Source organism: Phocoena phocoena, chromosome 1 (genome assembly GCF_963924675.1).
Source record: "Phocoena phocoena chromosome 1, mPhoPho1.1, whole genome shotgun sequence".
Classification (NCBI taxonomy): domain Eukaryota; kingdom Metazoa; phylum Chordata; class Mammalia; order Artiodactyla; family Phocoenidae; genus Phocoena; species Phocoena phocoena.
In genome coordinates this window covers 153,977,099-153,995,553 of record NC_089219.1, presented here as the reverse complement: position 1 = coordinate 153,995,553, position 18,455 = coordinate 153,977,099, and the positions used below count along the sequence as shown (strand labels likewise).

Below are 18,455 nucleotides of genomic sequence, written 5' to 3'. Positions count from 1 at the left end.
AACAACAGGAAGCTACCCCTAGGCTGAAGGGCAAAGGAAGGAGGTGGTCCTGGAGCCCAGGGGCTACAGGGGGCTAGTGGACGCTGAAACCATAGGGGGCCTGGCTGGTGGGAGGTAGAGCCAAGGAAGAGATATAACCGCTGCCTGAGACCCATCTGTGACGGAGAGAGGGGGGTGGAAATATCCTTCCACCTCCTTCCTCCAGCACTCCAATGCCTTCCATGAACCCAGCGACCCAGGAGCTTGGGAAATGCAGCCTGCAGGGGTCAGCCGCCCTCCCCCCGCGGCTCAGAGCGGGGCAGGGCAAGGAGGGGAAGCTGAGGACATACAGCCTCAGGACCAGCACACTCCAGCCTTTTTTCTACAGTGATGGAGTAGCTTCTCTGAGCACCTTCCTCCGTTGGTCAGTTCTTGGTCCACCAAAGAGTTTTTGCGGATCTCTATGCCGCCTGCCCCCCTTCTCTTTCCTCTGTCAAATGCATCTTTCCTGCCTCGGTCCCCTGGTGTGTTCACCACCTGATGGCATCCTGAGCTTTTCCTGTTCTGAGGAGGCTTATTGTTCATGTCCTCAGAGTCAGCCTAAAAGTCAGTTCCCAGTGGTATCCAGGAAGAGCCCTCCTGTGAGGCTGTAGGCAGACAGAGGACACCCCTCTGTGCAGTCAGGCCTCCGACTGGATTTGATCCCACCTACGAAAGGGGGCTTTTCATGAAGCAAAGGACCAATGGAGAGCTCAGGCAGGCTCATGGCTCCTGCTGGGGCTTAGCTTGAGTTGGAAATGCTGCTCTGGAAGACTCTGGGGAGGCTAGTTCTGGCCCGGGGTAGCCTCTGCTGGTCTCACAGTATGCAGGGACAGAGCCGGGGCTCAGGGCTGCCATGGATGTGCTGGAGGCTGGCTGGTGGCCTGGTGGCACTCACTCATACCTCTCATAAGGGGCCCTCATCGGAGCGACCTTATGTCACAGGACTTAAGTAGGGGACCAGTAGTTATCTGACTTAGCAGCAGATCCCCACAGCTTCTAGCCCAGTGGGTAATGAACAGGGGAAAGATTTTTTTCATCCAGGGCACTGTAATTGCTTCTAAGACTTCAGCTATGCCTTTCTAATCTGACTGTCTCTAATTGAACACCTACCATTTAATCCTTACCTGTGGTTCCCTGACGTACTCACATGGTAGGTCCTCAATTAATCATGAATGATCGAATAATTTTTTTTAATTTATCACTTTTATTTATTTATCATTTATTTGTTTATCATTGAATAAAATGTATTTGTCATTGAATAAATCATAAATGACTGAATAAATGGATATATGGATTCATGTATCCATTTTTACATCTATTTACTCATTCATTCAACAAATAATTATTGAGTACTTTTCTAGGTACTGGGAACACAGTTGGTGAACTTGCAAAATGAATCTCTGTCCTAATGGAGTTACATTCCACTGGAGAGAAACATAATAAATTCCTAAACACCTACATATTTATATCTATATCTAAACGAGAGAGGAAGCAGTTGTGGGGGGGTGGTAGATGAATGGATTCAGAGAGTCAGGAAGTGATAAGCTCTATCAAGAGAATGAAAAACGGCAGAAGGCTATGGAGTGAAGGGCTTCTTTTGCAGGGTGGCCAGGGAATCTCCTCTGAGGAGGTGACATCTAAGCTGAGATCTGGACGTGGGGGAAGGAGCCTTCCCAGCCCTCTCAGGGAGGTGAGCAGGAAGTGCAAAGGCCCCAGGTGGGAGGTGCACACAAAGAAGTGTCCAGTAGTGTGGTCTGGACTTCCTGAGTGAGTGCAACAGGATTGGGAGTAGGGGAAGGGCCCCTGGCCAGAGAGGAGTCAGGGTCAGGGAATGGCCCCACTCTCCCTTCAGTGGTCGGGATCAAAACATGAGAGTCATCCTGATGGTGCATTCTCTCACCTGGACATCCAAACTCAGCAACAGGTCCTGTTGGCTCTGTTCCCAAACACATCTGACAGCCAGGCACTCCTCCCCACTCCCCACTGCCGCCCACGAGAGCTCACCACCTCGCCTCTTATCCGGATGGCTGAAGTACGCTCTCCCCGCGGTGTTCTTGCTTCCCCTGCCGCACACAACACACTCCCCACACCGCAGCCTGAAGCATCTTTTAAAAACAGAAATTGGAGATTACTCCTTTGCTTACAATGGCTTTCCCTGCGCAAGAATAAAACCTTGGAACCTTTTGTGTGACCTGCCCAGCCCAGGTGGCCCCGCCCTGGCCCTTGCCTTCACTCTCCGGAAGCCCCCACTAGCTGCTCTGCTCCCTGAGCCACTCGGGCCTCAGGACTTTGCCTGCTGGTACCTCATGCCTGGCTGCCCTAGGTGATCGTGTCCCTCTCAGCTCAGTGTCTCCTCCCCAGAGAGGCTGTCCTGAGCACGTACACAAGCTAAGTCAGCGGCACTCCATGCCCAGCCACTCGCTCTCAGGGTGTCCTATTCATTTCACTTGGTAGGTCTCAAACGATCTGTTTATTGGTTTATCCCCTGCCTCTAGAATGTCACTTTCCTGAAAGCCTGTTCTCTTCGATATTCCTGAACCCAGCACTTGTAACCGGGCACCTAAGAGCCCTCCGTGAATATCTGTTTAATGAATGAAAAGGGAGGGTGCCTCTGCTGCCTACTTGCCCCAGCACTGACGACTAAACCGCTGAGCAGATCATGAACAGACCAGCCTGAGGGCTACAAAAGAGGTTGGACTTGGAGGGAGGAGGGAGGCTCCCAGGCAGGCCTGCTGCCATCTTCAGAGCTGCCCAGTCCAGAGGGTTACCTGAAGCAGCGGAGGTCCACCATGACTCCCTTCTTCTGTACTGGACCTCCACCCTCTGAGCCCCCCTTGTCCTCCACCTTCCCGAAGTGGCAGAGCTGGGGTCCTTCATGGGCTTTGGACTAGGACAAATCTCAGTCTTAGAAATTCCATCTCTACCTCTTACTCACTGAGTGACCTTGGACATGTTTCATAATCTGAATCTCAGTTACTGTGATTAGAAAATGAGAATAAAAATCATAATAATGCCTAAGTCACAGGGCTGTCTATAAAGTTGGTGCCAGCACATGAAAAGCATCAATAAATGTTAGCTTTTATTAGCATTGCTATTATTGCTGTCAATCAGTTAACTATTATTTTTGAACATCCCCCCTCCCTTAGCCTCCAGGACCTCCTCGCCTCCTATGGCAGCCCTGCCGAGGTGTCCAGGGAAGTAGCAAAGGCTTCCTCTGCCGTGCCCTATTTGGGTACAGGATTTGTAGCCCTCCTTCCCTAACTTTGACCTCTAAACCACACTGACTTATTGTTGCAGCAGCTATATTATGAAAAACTTGTCTGTTCCGCTAGGCCAGCTCTTGGCAACAGGAGACTCGTCTACCTCTTTCCTTAAGCTCTCCCTTTTCCTCTTGGAGTCTCTGCCACCCCAACTACTCTAGGTACCCAGTTTTTCCATTTTTCTCATCATCAATAAGAAGATACTGACAAATAAAGTAATTCATACTATGGAGTCAGCGTTATCTTGGCTTTAAAAATAACACACAGAGAGGGCGATTCTTAACCCAAAGGAACATCTCACCAATGGGGGGATTCTATGCACTGTGTGGGAGCTACAGGAGCGGGCAGGGCTCTCCCTGGTTTCTTCAACAACATCTTTAAGGAGCTGCCTGCCCTGCTTGCCTGTGGACAGGGCTCCGCTTGGTATTCCAGTGCCTCCATTCTGTTGCCTCCCCTTTGTCTGTCTGAGACTGCACACTCCCGAGGACAGCCATCTCTCTGGCTAGCTCTCACAGGGCTGTCTATAAAGTTGGGGGTTATGAGGCCTTGGACCATGACTTATGGGACAAGTGTTTGTGGCACATTCAGCACGCCCCACCCCATGTGCACCCTAGGACTTGCAGCCTCTGCTTCTCTTTCCCACGTGTAGGGAGAGGTAGGTTTTTCTCCCAGCTCTGAGAGGCAGCCCTTCCTGTGAGAGCCAGCCCTACCTCAGCCAAGGTCCTGGGTCCAGCCCTTTCCCACCATGGAGAAAATAGCAAGAAAAACAGATGAGAACTGATACCCTAAGCTGCAGGGTCTGCTGGGACCTGGCCCGGAGGAGCCCTAGGAAAGCTTTAACCCCCAGGGCTCCAGGCAGTTGAGAAGGGTGAGGGGAAGAGAAAAGGCGGCACCTCTCTAGCTAGAAGTTACCTCCTCCTCTGTCACCTGGGACACTGTCAGAATTCACCTCCTCTCTTGGTGGGTCATCACTGCCCAAATGTGGGTCCTGGGAGAGATACCCGCTCCCCTAGTCCTCAGGCTGGACGGCAATACCAGAGGTCACTTTGTCTACCCCCCTTTCTCTGGGTGGTACCACCTTTGAATAGGGTCTAGACATTCCCATTTTAAAGCTTGTAGGAAAGGGATGTTCCCAATCTGCCAGTCATCCACATCTAAACAACCCACAGTCAGCCTGGTGCCCTGAGGAGAGCTGGTCTTGGAGTCAGGAGATGTGGGCAAGTCGTTGCCCATTTCTGGACCTCGAGTTCCTAATCTGTACAATGGGGATTCCATTTTGCGCTGTACTCACCTCACAGGGTGGTTACGGGGATTACCTGGGACATGAACGTAAAAGGGCTTTGTAAATGATCAATATGACATAAATCATAGCTGTGATGGGCTGTGATGGGGGGTGCCTGGCCTACATCCTTCCTTCCACAGCTGCCGCTCCACTGGGCTCTGCGGCGGCTCGCCACAGGGACCTGCACCCTGCCTGTGACAGCTGTGGCAGAGTACCTTAGCCTTTTTAAAAAAAAATTTATTTATTTTAATTTTTTTTACAGCTTTATTGGAGTATAATTGCTTTACAATGGTGTGTTAGTTTCTGCTTTATAACAAAGTGAATCAGTTATACATATACCTGTGTTCCCATACCTCTTCCCTCTTGCGTCTCCCACCCTCCCTATCCCACGCCTCTAGGTGGTCACAAAGCACCGAGCTGATCTCCCTGTGCTATGCGGCTGCTTCCCACTAGCTCTCTATTTTACGTTGGTAGTGTCTATATGTCCATGCCACTCTCTCGCTTTGTCACAGCTTAGCCTTCCCCCTCCCCATATCTTCTGATAGAATGACCTGCGCTCCTTTAGTCTCACCCCATGGACTTGCCCAGAGCTTCTTTCACTATAGGACATCTTTAAGCTCATCAGAAACAAACCTTGAGCCAGCTGTTTACAGAGCCATTAGGCTGTGTTTGCTGAGCACCTAGAGATAGCAGGGTTTCTCAGGTGTGTGTGTTTTCAGGGGCTTGGAGGGTTAGGAGCTCAGGCACAGGGATATTGGTGGCGTGCTTACAGAGCATTTCCCATATGTTAGCTCATCTGAAGTGGGTCCCACAGTCTCACTTTACAGGGGAAGAACTGACCTAGTAAGTTGCAGACCTGGGGCCCAGATATGGATCTCTCTGACTCCAAAGTATGCACCAGGCTGGCTTTCCTGCTGGGGATTCAAGAGGTGGAAGTAGGCTTCAGTTACAGCAAGAGAGCAAGGATTAGACCTAAGAAAACTTCAGGAAGGCAGAAGCAAACTGGCCAGATTTCAAGGCCCCTTGGAGCTTTGGGGACACAAGGACCCTATGATTACAGAGTAGGGGATGGGGCACCACACTGAAGGTGTTGGAGTCATCTAGGGGCCTCAGTTTCCCCACTGGAATGATGAGATTAGAAATGAGGTTGCTTATCTAGTGCTTGCTTTCTAGATGGGGTGGGGGTGGGGTCCAGTTTCTCCCATCCCTCAAATCATTCCCCTTCCCACTCCTGTAAAGCCTTCAAGGAGCAGTGGGCTTTGGTCCAGGGTGAGAAGGACCTGAAGAATCATTGCCGTGAAGGAGAATGCGCAGATTCCACAGGCATGGGACAGAAGAAAACGGAGTCAGAGAGAGGCCTCCGCCTCCACACCCGTGGGTCTCAGTAGCTGTTCACGTGCTCAGGAGGGGACTCCCTCCATCACAGACGCTACATTGGAAAATAACAACTGGGCAAGCTGCTGGGCTGAGCCAGCTCCTCAGCACAGAGCTGGGCGGGCCCCAGCCCTTGGCGCTAGCTCCAAGGCCAGTGCGTGGGCAGAGGACATGCTGGCTGCTGGCTGGATTGGTTTAAAGGGAAGTGGGGAGCCCCCCCCGGAGGGGCATCACCTCAACCCTGGGGGCAGAGTCACGGCCCATGGGCAGCCTCATCCATTTTCTGTGTCATCCAAATGTTTTCATCATCTGTGTATGTCACGGCATGAAAAAGCTTGGTAGCTCTGCCCCTTGACATCGTCCTGCTTATTTCCTTCAAAGGACATATCACAACCTCTAGCTGCCTTGTTTATTTATTTCCTTACTTTTGTGTTATCTATTTCTTCACCCAAAATGTGAGCTGCATAGAGGTAGGGATTCTTTATCTTACTCCTAGCACAGAGAACAATGGCACAGAAAGCACGCAAAAATGAATGAATACACCCATGCATGCATGCATAAATGGGAGTCCCTTGCATGCAGTCCTCAGTGAACATCAGTTTTCTCTCCTGAGAATAATTCCCAATTATCTTGGGGGTGGAGAGCTGGTTCTTGAGATCAGCCCCTCAGGAGATAAGTACTGTACATGACTGAAAGGGGAGGCGAGGTAAGGATGGAGGTGGGAGATGGGGGCACTGGCAGAGATGGGACACAGCCGAAAGGAGGGGTGTGGGAAGGCTTTTTATGGTAGTGTGTCAGCTGGCCCAAGGGGAGGGGTGGTTTGTTAATCACCTTGTCGTTGTGGTCAGTTAGGAAGCCCAGGACAGCGCTGCCACCCTCCATGTGGTCTCGGGCAGAAGGCGTGGCTACTCTGAACCTCAGTTTTCTCAGCTGTCAAATGGGCATTCATTCTGCTGGTGCTTTTCTACCCCATGGGAACTGTCACGAAGCAGTGATAAGGTCACCAGTGGGGGTGTGCCAAGCACATGTGAGCAATTTTTACCTTGGTAATTTTAGTAAGACTCCTAAAGGAACTCATTTGTTATTTTCTTCTCTGTTTTTTCCCACCCTCAGCAGTAGACATGAACCAGTGCATCGCCAAGTTCTGGCCTAAATTTTAGATCCCAAAGACTTGACCCTCTAGCCAAAGACATGCACCTCCCCACTCATTGGGCCCTGGCTGAGCAGGGGCCTCCTCTTAGAGACCCCCAGGGGCCGGGTGAACTGAGGAGGGGGCCTCACACTCTGCCCTCCTCTCCCCCAGGTACAAGACAGTGGTGACTCCCCGAAGGGCTGTGGTGGCCATCGTTGGCTGCTGGATTCTCTCCTTTGTGGTGGGCTTGACACCTATGTTCGGCTGGAACAACCTGAGTGCGGTGGAGCGGGCCTGGGTGGCCAATGGCAGTGTAGGTGAGCCCGTGATCAAGTGTCAGTTTGAGAAGGTGATCAGCATGGAGTACATGGTCTACTTCAACTTCTTTGTCTGGGTGCTGCCCCCACTGCTGCTCATGGTCTTCATCTACCTGGAGGTCTTCTACCTGATCCGCAAGCAGCTCAACAGGAAGGTGTCGGCATCCTCTGGCGACCCGCAGAAGTACTATGGGAAGGAGCTGAAGATCGCCAAGTCGCTGGCCCTCATCCTCTTCCTCTTTGCTCTCAGCTGGCTGCCCCTACACATCCTTAACTGCGTCACCCTCTTCTGCCCTTCCTGCCATAAGCCGAGGCTCCTCATGTACATCGCCATCTTCCTCACACATGGTAACTCGGCCATGAATCCCATCGTCTATGCCTTCCGCATCCAGAAGTTTCGGGTTACCTTCCTTAAGATTTGGAACGACCACTTCCGCTGCCAACCTGCACCCCCCATCGATGAGGATCCTCCAGAAGAGAGACCCGATGACTAGACTCCACCTCCTGCCCCCAGCTGCGCACATCTGGGGCATCTCAGCCCAGTACTCACCTCCCTGCTGTCCCGCTCGTCTCCCTTGTCTCCCTGAATCTTCCCTACTGGCCTTTGGGCTGTGAGTGCCCTGCACCTCGAGGTCCTGGAGGAGTTTTGGGAGGGCAGTCCATGGGGAAAGAACGAGGTAACCTGAGGGGACGAGGAAAGTGGCGGCAGCACCCTAACCCTAACCCTAACCCTCCCCACCTGCCTGACCAACCCACAGGCAGCCCAGCGCATCAGGCTGAGTGGGGCTTGGGGACACTGAGACTGCCATGGGGCCATGTGGGCCAGGAGGGCAAGCTCAGCTCCCGTGGCGGGAAGGGAGGGGAGTCTGCTTGTCTTAGGTGGTAGTGGTGCAGCCCTGGGACCAAGTTTAAGGAGAGGAGAATATCCCTGCCAAGATGGAGGGAAGGGGAGAAACTAGATGTCCTGGCCTTGTTTTCTCTCCTGTTCTGTAGCAGAAGGTGGCCAGAGCCACTGACAGGCAGGAAGCAAGGAGCCTCAGTCCCCACCTCCCAGAACCCTGTGTTCCTGGCCATGCTGCATGCCAGGGTGCCTGCTCTCTTTGCCCTGGGGATCCCAGGGTTATACTTGGGAGAGGCCGAAAGGACGAGTCCAGAAATAATTTCCAGTATTTGCTTTATTCTCCCCTAGCCCTTGGACCTGAGTGGGGGCTCCGAGCTCCCTGGAGCTAATGTGGAATGGTAGGTGTGGGCCTCAAACAGCCACTGGGAGACAGTGTTGAGCCCTCATTCTTGCCTTGAGCCTCCCAAGTAGGAGACTTGGAGTGTAACTGCCTGTCCTCTGGGCCACCAGCTCTCGGTGATGGGCATGAGCCCTCTTAGGTGACACCCATCTCTGTTGCTTCTGAGCCAGATGGAGAGGAGAGCCCCAGACATGCCAGCTCTTGGGAGCATTCTGCCTGCCTGGGGAGTGGATGAAGAAGGGAAGGTGGGCTGCTGTGGTCATGCTGGGATGAAGTGTGACAGGGTGGTCAGGCCAGAGGAGACTACCCTCCTGGGTGTATGGGCGGGAAGGTCTTACCAGAATTTAGGTACCCTCAGTACCCCTGACAGTTAGCACAGTGTTCATGGGCTTTGAGGCTCTGTTGCAGGGTCTAGGCCTTTAGCCTAAACCCTTGGGGAAGGGTCTACTCCTGGCCAAGCCCAAAGCTCCTTATACAGAAGAATGAGGGGCCAGGTTCTAAGTGTGAATAGCAACTCCAGACATGATTCCAGGCCCTTCCCTCTCTCAGAGGTGGGATATCCCCTGGCTCCCAGGGCGGGCCACTTGACTAATAAAAGACTGTGAACCCTCATGGAGAACGTACCCCACCACCGTCTGAGGGCAATAAACAGCCTCAACAGAGAAAAAGCAATGGTGGGGGATAGGGAGAGGTGAAGAGAGGGGGGACTTGGAGGCATTTGGAGCAAGGAGGGTTCCAAAGAAGGGTTGTGTCTCTTCCTACAGTTATCCTCTTAGGGTAGCAAACTCTGCATGTGAAATGAGATCCCCAAAAATCTCACATCTGGAAAAGCCCCATGACACTGCGAGCCCCCTCCCACGGGCACCTTCCTCGTGGTGTCAGAGGTGGAGACCCCCTCACGGTGACACATTCAACACCCACCTCGTGGTGACGCAGTGCCGCCCCCATCGTGATGATGCTCACTGTCACAGAGGCCCCTGCATTGTATCACTGCACACCTTTATTCAAGTGCTTCTCGCCCAGTGTGCAGCTCCCTGCAGGAGCGCTCCAATCTTTGCACTTTCCAGGGCCCCTTGTATCCAGGAAGACTGGCCTGGGGCCTGCTAGGCAGGTACCAAGGAGCAAAGCCATCAGTCATCACTATGGAGATGGGGACCTCTGGCCTCCGTGGAGCTTGATTCTGGGCCTGGCTGCCCTGAACCCTCAGGCCTGCGGCACCTAGCAGAGAACATGTTTTATGAGCCCCTGCTGTTAGGCAGAGCTGGGCTATACGTGCCCTGCTGAAGGGGTGATATGGGGAGGGCAAAGCAGTACCCCTCTTCCTTTCCCAGGCCTCCTTCCCCTTAGGCCCTTGGGCCCAAAGCCCAGGTCTCAGCTCTGCCCACTGCAGCTCCAGGATACATCCTCACTAGTCCAGGGCCTCAGAACCACCTGGGGAGGGCAGTCAGGGCAAGGATGTCGCCCCTACTTCTCTGACTGAGGAAACAGGTCCAAGGGAAGGCCCTGGCCTAAGGTCTTTCAGAGCCAGGACTAGATCCTGTCCTCTGACCATCCACTGAATCCCTTCCACTGAATGCCCATCCCTTCCAGGCGTCACCAGCAGCACCCTGCCCGGCAGCATCTGTGGAGCACCCCCAGGACTGTGCGTGTTCGTTGCCTGTGACTGCAGATTTGTACCCAGAGCTGGCTGCCCCCTTCCCTTCTCACTCCCACCCCTGCTCCTGGCCTCCACCCCCAGAGGCAGTGGAGGGAGTGCATGCAGCCATTTACCTTCCTGCTCGTCACAGCCTCCACCAGTGGCTCTTCAGTGTGTGGCTGAGGCTGGGAGAGATCTGAAGGTTAGAGCTCAGGGAGGGGGTGGGTGTCTGCTGGGGACCCGAGTTGGGGGTGAGGGGGGGTGAGTGAGTCTCATGCCCTCACCCCAGTGATCCATCTGTCCACGAGGCAGGCTCTACCGCCTCCTTTACCCACGTGAAGCCATCCTCCCTCTTGGAAAGTCCTTCTGACAGCCTGACCTCGATTTTCACTACCCCTGTCTTGCCTTGATTTTCAGCGCTCGGCCTCGTCTAGTCCAGCAGGAGAAGAGGTGGCTTCTCCTGGTCTCCCATCCATTGGAGGGTTCCTAAGGAGTGACCCCTCTCAAGTCCTCACCTTTGACCTCCAGCCGGCAGTCCACAGACGCCTCCCCCAGCACATTGATGGCCTTGCAGGTGTAGACCCCGGAATCGAAGGGGCTGGGTTTCCGGATCTCCAGGGTGCAGACACCTTGCTCAGAGAGGGCGCGGTATTTGGGATCACCCTGGATGTCCATCTTGTTTTTCATCCAGATGATCCTGGGCTGGGGAAGCAAGGTCAGAGGAGAGCTGGGAAGTTTGTGGGCCAGGACGAGGTTCTCGAAGGCCGTCCTCAGCTTAGGGAAAGATGCCTGGGAAGATTCTTCAACCCCGGTGCCCCTGCCCAGGCCACAGCAGGGCCCTGCCCCTCACCTTGGGTGACGCTCGGACACTGCAGAAGAGCTGCGTGCTGTAGCCAGGGGTGGAGGTGTGGTCAGCCAGGGGCTGGGTGAACGAGGGGGCTTCTGAGAAGTCTCGCTCAACAAAACTTTTAGGTTTGGCAACAATATCTGGTTTGGAGGGAGAAAGTAGGGTGAATTTGAGGTTACAGGAGGAGACCTCTTAAGACTGACCTCATCCATTTTCTTAAGATCACTACAGCTTACACTTCGGTATGCCATTTAATCTATACAGCATTCCTTTGCAAGGATAAATTTGTCATCCCCAGTTGACAGATGGAAAACTTAGACCCTTCATAGATGAGGGACTTGCCCAATATCACGTAGTGAGTTTGTGGCTTAAGCGATGGAAGGTCACACGATGACTATGGCTCTCTGAGCAGAGAGCTGGTGGTCTGGAGGAAAATTAAGGGCGGGAGACAATCCATTTCATCCCTGCCTCCTCCTCTGGAACCCCATGGCAGGACCCTAGGCTCCTGGGGTCTTTGGGAAGCCAGGCACAGCCAACATGCCGGAGCTTAGAGGCAGAACGTCTCAAAGAGGCAGAGGAAAGCCGAAACGACAGCTGGGTGAGTCACAGAGGAGAGGAGAGAGGGGAGTGGGCAGCAAAACCAAACAGATGAGATGATCTTGGCTGAGGGTGGAGACTAAAAGCCCAGGGATCCTACATTTCATTTCTGTTTGTCTTTGGAGACGTGACTGGCTTTCTTCTTTTAAATGAAAATTTCTTCCTAATTCTGTGCAGTTCAGGCTATGTGTGCTGTCTGCAGCCCGCACAGACTGCACGGGGGAGGGCCTTGGAGCACACAGGGCGACAGGGTGACAGGGAGAAAGGGCTTGGGGAGGGCCTTGGAGCACACAGGGCGACAGGGAGAAAGGGCTTGGAATTTCACATTTGACTCAAGAGGGCCATGTGCCTGTATAGAGACAGTAAATACCCGTATCTCTCTTGTCCATCTATGTGGTGTTATATTAGGGTCGGGAGTTTGCTTTTAGCAAACTCACCGGTCTACCTATCCGTACACATTGCCCTTCACAGTAGCTCCCTTGGGACACTGCACAGGAGACCCAATGACTGTTATGATGTTGGCAGCCATACAGCATCTTTAGAATAAGTGCACAGCCTCCCAAGGGGTGCTTCTCATTTGCATGGGTTTGCTCCGATGTGTTTGTTTCAATCAATCAACCATGTCCATTTCTTTACAGTCACGCGGGTGTGAATGTGTGTGGGGGGGTAGCTGTGGAGCGGGTGTGGAGAGGGCAGCAAAATCTCTGGCAAGTGGGCACCCATGAGAAGCACAAAGGGAAGGGTGCTGACACACCAAGGAAATGTCAGAGACAGGGAGAAGGGTCAGCATGGCAAGGCCTAGCTTGGTTTCCAGGCTTGGACCCAGACCCACCTGTCTTCTGGATGTGGGCGAGCTCCTTGGTGACGGCCGCCGAGGCACTGAGTCCACACCGGTTTTCCGAGAAGACTCGGAAGGAGTAAGAGTTACCCACGATGAGGTCTGAGATAGTGCAGGTGGTCGGGTGGTAGCGCTCCAGCACTGTGAACCATTGCTGCAAGGACCCTGGGCCTGTCATCCTCACCTCCCCCCTGCCCTACCCCTCCCTGCTCCCACTGTGGCCTCTTCCTCAGAGGGGCTTGTTCCACGCCCCAGCCCTGGGAGGCTGAAACATCCAGCTTTGGGTCTGAGGGACTTTAAATTGGGAGAAGGAACCCCTGGGAGAATGTGACCTTGCTGGGGTCTTCAGAGAATTCTAGAACTTTACTGGTCAAAGTGTGGCCCGAGGTCCTGCAAAGTAAGAATCACCTGAGAACTTCACAGAAGTTCAGGATCTCAGTCCCCACCCCAGACCCACTGAATTAAGATCTGCATTTTAGCAAGATTCCCAGGTAATTCATATGCACATTACATTTCCTGAAGCACTGCTCTAGAGCTTGAAGGGCCTCCGAGAGCCACCCTTGCAGTCGTCAGGAGGAAACTGAAACCCAGAGATGAAAGGGATTTGCCAAGCGCCACACAGGGAGTCAGGTTAGTGGTAGGCAGACCAGAGCTCTTCAGTCCGTGGACTCTTAGTGGACAGGCCTTCCCAGATACCTAGGCCACTTCTTTCCCCACAAACCCAACCCCAGTCAGACCTTCCTCCTCCCCTTACTCTGCTCCAGCGGGCCTCACCCCTGTCTTTTTGTCTGCCTTCTGCACCGTGTAGCCCAGGATCTCTGTGTTGCCTGTGTCCTGGGGTGGTGTCCACTCGAGGGCAGCGTTGCAGCCCCAGACATCCAGTAGCCTGATGCTGCTGGGGGATCCAGGTTTATCTGTAGGACCCGAGTGTGAGAGAGAGTGAGGGGGAGGGCTGGGCTTGCTGCAAAATCCCCCCACCCAAGATCTGGCTCTTATCACTCTCTCTTGGCCTGACCCCATTGGCCATCAGTTCTGGGGCAGGAGGTGAGGTCTCTGGGTCCCCAGCAAGTCAGCCCTGCCTCCCCCCGCCCCATACCGATCACCAGGATGTCGATGGCTGCCTTGGCCTCCAGGCCTTCCAGCTGTACTGTGAGCTCATAGCAGCCTGAGTCGGAGCGCTGGGCTGAGCGGATGAAGAGGATGGAGTCCTGGTCCCCGGTGCGCACACTCACCCGCTGGCTGTCCAGGGCGTGACCGTTGTGGGTCCACGAGGCCTGAGGCTTGGGATTCCCCTGGGAGGGAGGAGCCCTCAAGGTGAGCGCAGAAGGCACCAGCACCCCCACACCCACTCAGCTCCAGGGATCCCTGTGCCAGGGGAGCTGTCCCCATTGGCCCTTCTGAGCAGGGGCAGCAGAGGCTAGAGCCACAGGTGCTGCCTAGAGCCTCATTCTCCGGATGTCCAGCCAGCCCCGGGGCCACCTGTCCTGTTCACCGGCTGGAGAATCACAACAGGGTCATGTGTACAACAGAGGGAGGATGAGGCCATCTTGGTGGGTGGGTCTCAGGCAGACCTCCACGGGGATCCTGACATTTCCTGGGCTCCTCTAATACACCTCACACGGGGGCCCTTATTTCACCCAAGCTCTTATCCTGGGCAGGAGGCATACTCACCTGGAAGGGGATTTGCAGGTTAATCATCTCTCCCACCTGACGGACATAGGTCTGACGAAGGTGGCGGGGAACGCGGATCTTGGGGGCCTCTGCATTAAAGCGAGAGGCTAGGCTTAGCACAGCAGGGGGCTGCTGATTGGAGGCTTCTGTGGCAGGGGCGGGGGACAACTGGAGAAGGCTGCTGGCTGGGCAGGAGGTCTGAGTGTGCTCTGAGGCTGCCTCCTTGTGGACAGGGCAAAGCTCACTCCCCAGATCCAGGGACCCAAATCCCCTGAGGCCCTTGGGGACTTGAGAGCCAGGAGGTTCCAGGAGGGCAGGACCTCCACGGTGTGAACTGGTAGGCATCCGGGGCACTCCTTTGGTGCCCTGACCCTGCCAGGCTGGGATTTGCCCTGCTGCTCTGGTATTCCTGGGCTCCAGATGGGCCCCAGCTGGCTCCCTGGCTCCCCCTGGTGGGCAGCGTGTGCTGCGCCTGGAAGGGTGGCAACCCTGTCTTCCCAGTCCCTCTGCCCTTCTGCTTCGAACAGCTCAGGCCTTCAGAGAAGCCCCTGTGAGACCCATTTGCCCACTGCTCTGTCTCCAAGCCATATGGGAGGATTGGGATCTTTCCCTTTTTAAATGAAGCCAGAGCAGACCTACCCCCTTCCTTCTCTCTTACTCCTGCCACTACCTTTCAGTCTGCGGTGGGGGAGTCCTTCCAGACATTTTACTTCAGCCCCATGCTACGGTAGAGAACCACCTTCCTGACTATCACCTCATCAGGTGCAACCACTGAAACGGTCGGGCATTCCAAGGGAAGCTGCAACAGCCCCTGCCACTATCCCCCTGGGCGGGAGCAGGGGTGGTGGTAGCTGAGGCTCCTCAGTGGCAAACAGGTGGCAGCAGTCGGTCAGTGGCATGCAGGGCAGAGAGGGAGGAGACAGAAGGAACACGGTGTCTCTGAGGATTAGCTGTGCAGGCACTTGGCCCTGGGAGTCTCAGGCGTGGAATGTTCCAGGGGCAGCTGCAGGGGGCCAGGAATGCTTGGCAGCTCCAGGTGGCTGAGGAGGGACAGCTGAGCAGCTGAGGACTCTGGACAGGGTCCCCACCCTGCCCTGCCCATGAGAGGGGCCTGGCTGGCTGCTCCCTGTTTATTCACAGCCTCCTCCCCTCTTCTCTCCAGGAAATCCCCTTCTCTCCTGCCAGAGGAATTTTAATGGAGTAGAGGGCGCTGAGTCTAGCGGACTCCTCCAGTGTTAGGCCTTGAAGTAGAGGACCCTGGCCCCTGCAGGCTCTCAGAGTCTGAGATCCCTGGGCCCTCAGGAAAGGTCCAGGATGCCCACCAACCCCACTCCCCAACAAGGAGGGCTTCCTGGCACTCCCAGGCTAGAATCGGTGAGTCCATATTAAGTTGCCAGGTGGCACCATGTCTCACCAAGACTCAAAGGAGGGGAAAGGCCTCTGGTTTTGAAAACCACCAGAAAAAGAGTCCCTGCTGCCTGGTAAGACCTGAACTGGCCTGTGTGGGAGTCAGGTTCTGGGACTGCCACTAATAGGCTAGGTGACCTCAAGGGAGTCCTGGGTGCCTTTGGACCTGCTTGGCTTGGATGGACAAGCCGTGACAGTCTACAGTTCTACACTCCCAACCCCCTGGTGCCCACATCTCTCAGGCCTTAGAGTTGAAAAGTATTTCCTTGAATCCAAACTTGACCTCCTTCTGTGGCCATGAAACCCCCTCTGTCTGGAGGCCTTGTCCAGAATTATGGGGTCAAGATGAGGAGGGGGGGAACAAGGAGAAAGGTGGAAAAAGGCCTCAGGCCACCTGCTGGCCTATGTCTCTTGTCACCCTGGGGCTCTGGGCTGTCCCCAGAAACCTTGGATCAGACCAAATGACTCACTGCCATTAACAGACTGAAACCTGATCGGTCCTGGGAGGGCTTGAGGCTAATGTACCCTACAAATAGAAATCTTAGCAAGGGGACAGCAGCTGGCCTCCCAGGTTCCCAGGGCAGCACTGGCCCCTGGGGATGGAGAAACCTTCGCGGACCTTTCGTAGGGCATTAATCTTCTTCCCACTAGGGACAGCAAGAGGCAAGCAAAGACTCCTATCTGGAACCCAGGCCATGTGAAATGAGAAGAAAATGGACTTCCGTGGCCGCTGAAGGAATTAAGATTAGGTAGGAAGAACGAAATGACTCTAAGCATTGGGACTCTGAGGCAGGTGACCTGGGGAGCTTGAGCTCTCACTTCTGGAGGTCAGGAAGCTTGGGGGCTGGGCCACTCAGGGAAGTGGCCTCTTTGACCTCTAGAGGCCCCTCGCCGCTGAGGAACCTGGGATTTTCTTAAGGCAGAATGGCGATAGCAGGTGGCTTGTGCACGTGAGTGTGGGATGGGGGGAAATGACTGCCCTGTTCGCTCTACCCATTGGCCTCAGTTTCTCCGTCCATTAGATAAGGTGCCTGGGAAGGGCTGGGGAGCAGGATTTACCGATGATCCTTTGGATGTGGACGGGCTGGTCCAGCACAGCTGGTGGGCCAGCCCCTGCAGAGCTCACTGCAGCCACACGTATGAAGAACTTGTCACCTAGAGCCAGGTTCCGCACCGTCTGCTGGGTCACCATCATGGGCCGGGAATTCACAGGCACCCACTCCAAGGCTGAGAGAAATGAAGAGAGTGCAAAGCCCTGGCTCCGTGGCTGTGGGCACCCTTCTCAGTGGGGCTTCCCTTCTCGCTGATGATCTGAGGAAGCTGACCTCCCTTTCTGGGACTTATTTTCCCTTTGCTTCCCTGACTTCTTGTTGTCAAATGGCATCAAAGACACCTGATGTTAGAACCCTTGAGTGGTGGCCAGAGATGGGTTTGCCCGGAGCCCAGAGAGGGTTGGACACATTTGCCAAATCACACAGCAAGGTAGGGGCAAAGGCAGCCACACGTATGAAGAACTTGACTGCCATGGAGGTGGATAACAGGATGCTGGCGTGAGGAATTTGGCCAGAGCCGCCCGTCCCCTATTTCTCCTCACTCTCTCTTACAACTTACCCTCCCCCTCAGCTTCTTTTGCTCTCCACCTCCTGCTTGCCCTCCCCAAGCAGGGTCCTCTGAGACTTAGCACCTCCTTCTTTCTCACAGAGGAGTGCCCCACTGTCACCTACCCTTTTATCTCTGTTACTCAGAGGCTTCCTGGAGCTGGAGGACAGGGGGCCTCCTAAGGCCGTTTGGACATCCTCCTGCTTTCAGAGGTGCGTTGGCGGAGCAAGAAGCTGTGTGTGAGTGGCTTGAGCGGACTGCTTCCTCTCCCTCCTTCTGTATCTCCCCTTGGACTGACCCAACTGCAGAGTCTGGGGGCTTGTCCCTGCTGCCCTCTAAGCCCACCTCCCCTGGGTGTATGCAGGGCTTAGCCCATAGCTCACCTCCCTGTCGGCGGAGTTCCAGAACATAGCCCTGGAGCCCCAGCTTCCCTAGCCTCTCCGGGGGTTCCCAGCTCACAGTCACCGAGCTGTCACTCACGTCCTCCACAGCCAGCAGCAGCGGGGCACTGGGGACATCTGAGGGAGAAGCAGGGGGAGATAAAGAGGTTCGTAGCCAAAAGCTCTCCCCACACCACTCTCCGCCGAGGCTGCCTCCCTCCTCCACCTGTCCCGCCTCTTGTCACCTTCACTTGGAGGTGCGGGTTTAGAGGCTGCGGGGGCAGGTGCCTGAGGGGCAGGCTCCTGTGGCTTGGGAGCCTGCTCTTCCCCGGTAGACTTCGGTGCCGCCACTTCTCCAGAGGGCTCTGTGGTGGGCACATCTGTAGACTCAGAGGCAGTCTCCTCCGGACCACAGGCAAGGGCTTCCCCGGTGGCTTTTCCTCTCATTGCAAGGATTGCTGGAGGGTCGGGCTGGAGGGCGCAGGTAGTAGCACTGGAGGGTCTGTGCATCCAGGGTGCCTGGGACACCCAGGTCCAGGCTTATATAGTCAGGGGGCTGCCCCACCCCCAGGCAAATGATTCCCAGCTGTGGGGTCAGGTCAGGCAGGGGGACTGGGGGGGTGCGTGGGGAGGCGCTGAAGCCAGGAATAGCTCTGGCGGAGGACTGCAAGGGTCCCTTGAGGAGTGCACGACCTTGTCCATCACCCCGACTGGATCTCAGCAGGCAGGGTTCTGGTGCCCAGATGGGAGGAGGGTACAGATCGGTGAGATGGGACATGGCCGGGAGCCTGCGCCAGGGGTCAGGGCAATGGGAACGAGAGCTTCCATTTGGAGAATGAACCCAGATCAGGCT

At 54.9% G+C, this 18,455-nt stretch overlaps 2 protein-coding genes across 3 annotated transcripts in view; one reads left to right on the top strand and one right to left on the bottom strand.

Moving 5' to 3' along the window:
• The window catches only part of ADORA1 (adenosine A1 receptor), a 33,600-nt gene extending 25,056 nt beyond the window's left edge, over window positions 1-8,544 (top strand). Inside the window, exon 3 of one of the 2 annotated variants that reach the window (XM_065880581.1) lies at window positions 7,241-8,544. In XM_065880581.1, the coding sequence (XP_065736653.1) occupies window positions 7,241-7,880 (640 nt within the window). In that variant the 3' untranslated portion in view covers window positions 7,881-8,544. The remainder of the gene's footprint in view (window positions 1-7,240) is intronic. The other variant, XM_065880591.1, reaches the window with a different exon arrangement.
• Window positions 8,545-10,431: 1,887 nt separating this feature from the next.
• Window positions 10,432-18,113, bottom strand: MYBPH (myosin binding protein H). Its single transcript, XM_065888210.1, has 10 exons — window positions 17,848-18,113; window positions 17,606-17,740; window positions 16,683-16,850; window positions 14,217-14,305; window positions 13,642-13,837; window positions 13,320-13,459; window positions 12,540-12,699; window positions 11,114-11,250; window positions 10,779-10,965; window positions 10,432-10,448 (listed from the first exon to the last, which is right to left on the bottom strand). The coding sequence occupies exons 1-10, from the start codon at window positions 18,110-18,112 to the stop codon at window positions 10,432-10,434; spliced, it is 1,494 nt and encodes a 497-aa protein (XP_065744282.1). The 5' UTR covers window position 18,113.
• Window positions 18,114-18,455: the final 342 nt, after the last annotated feature.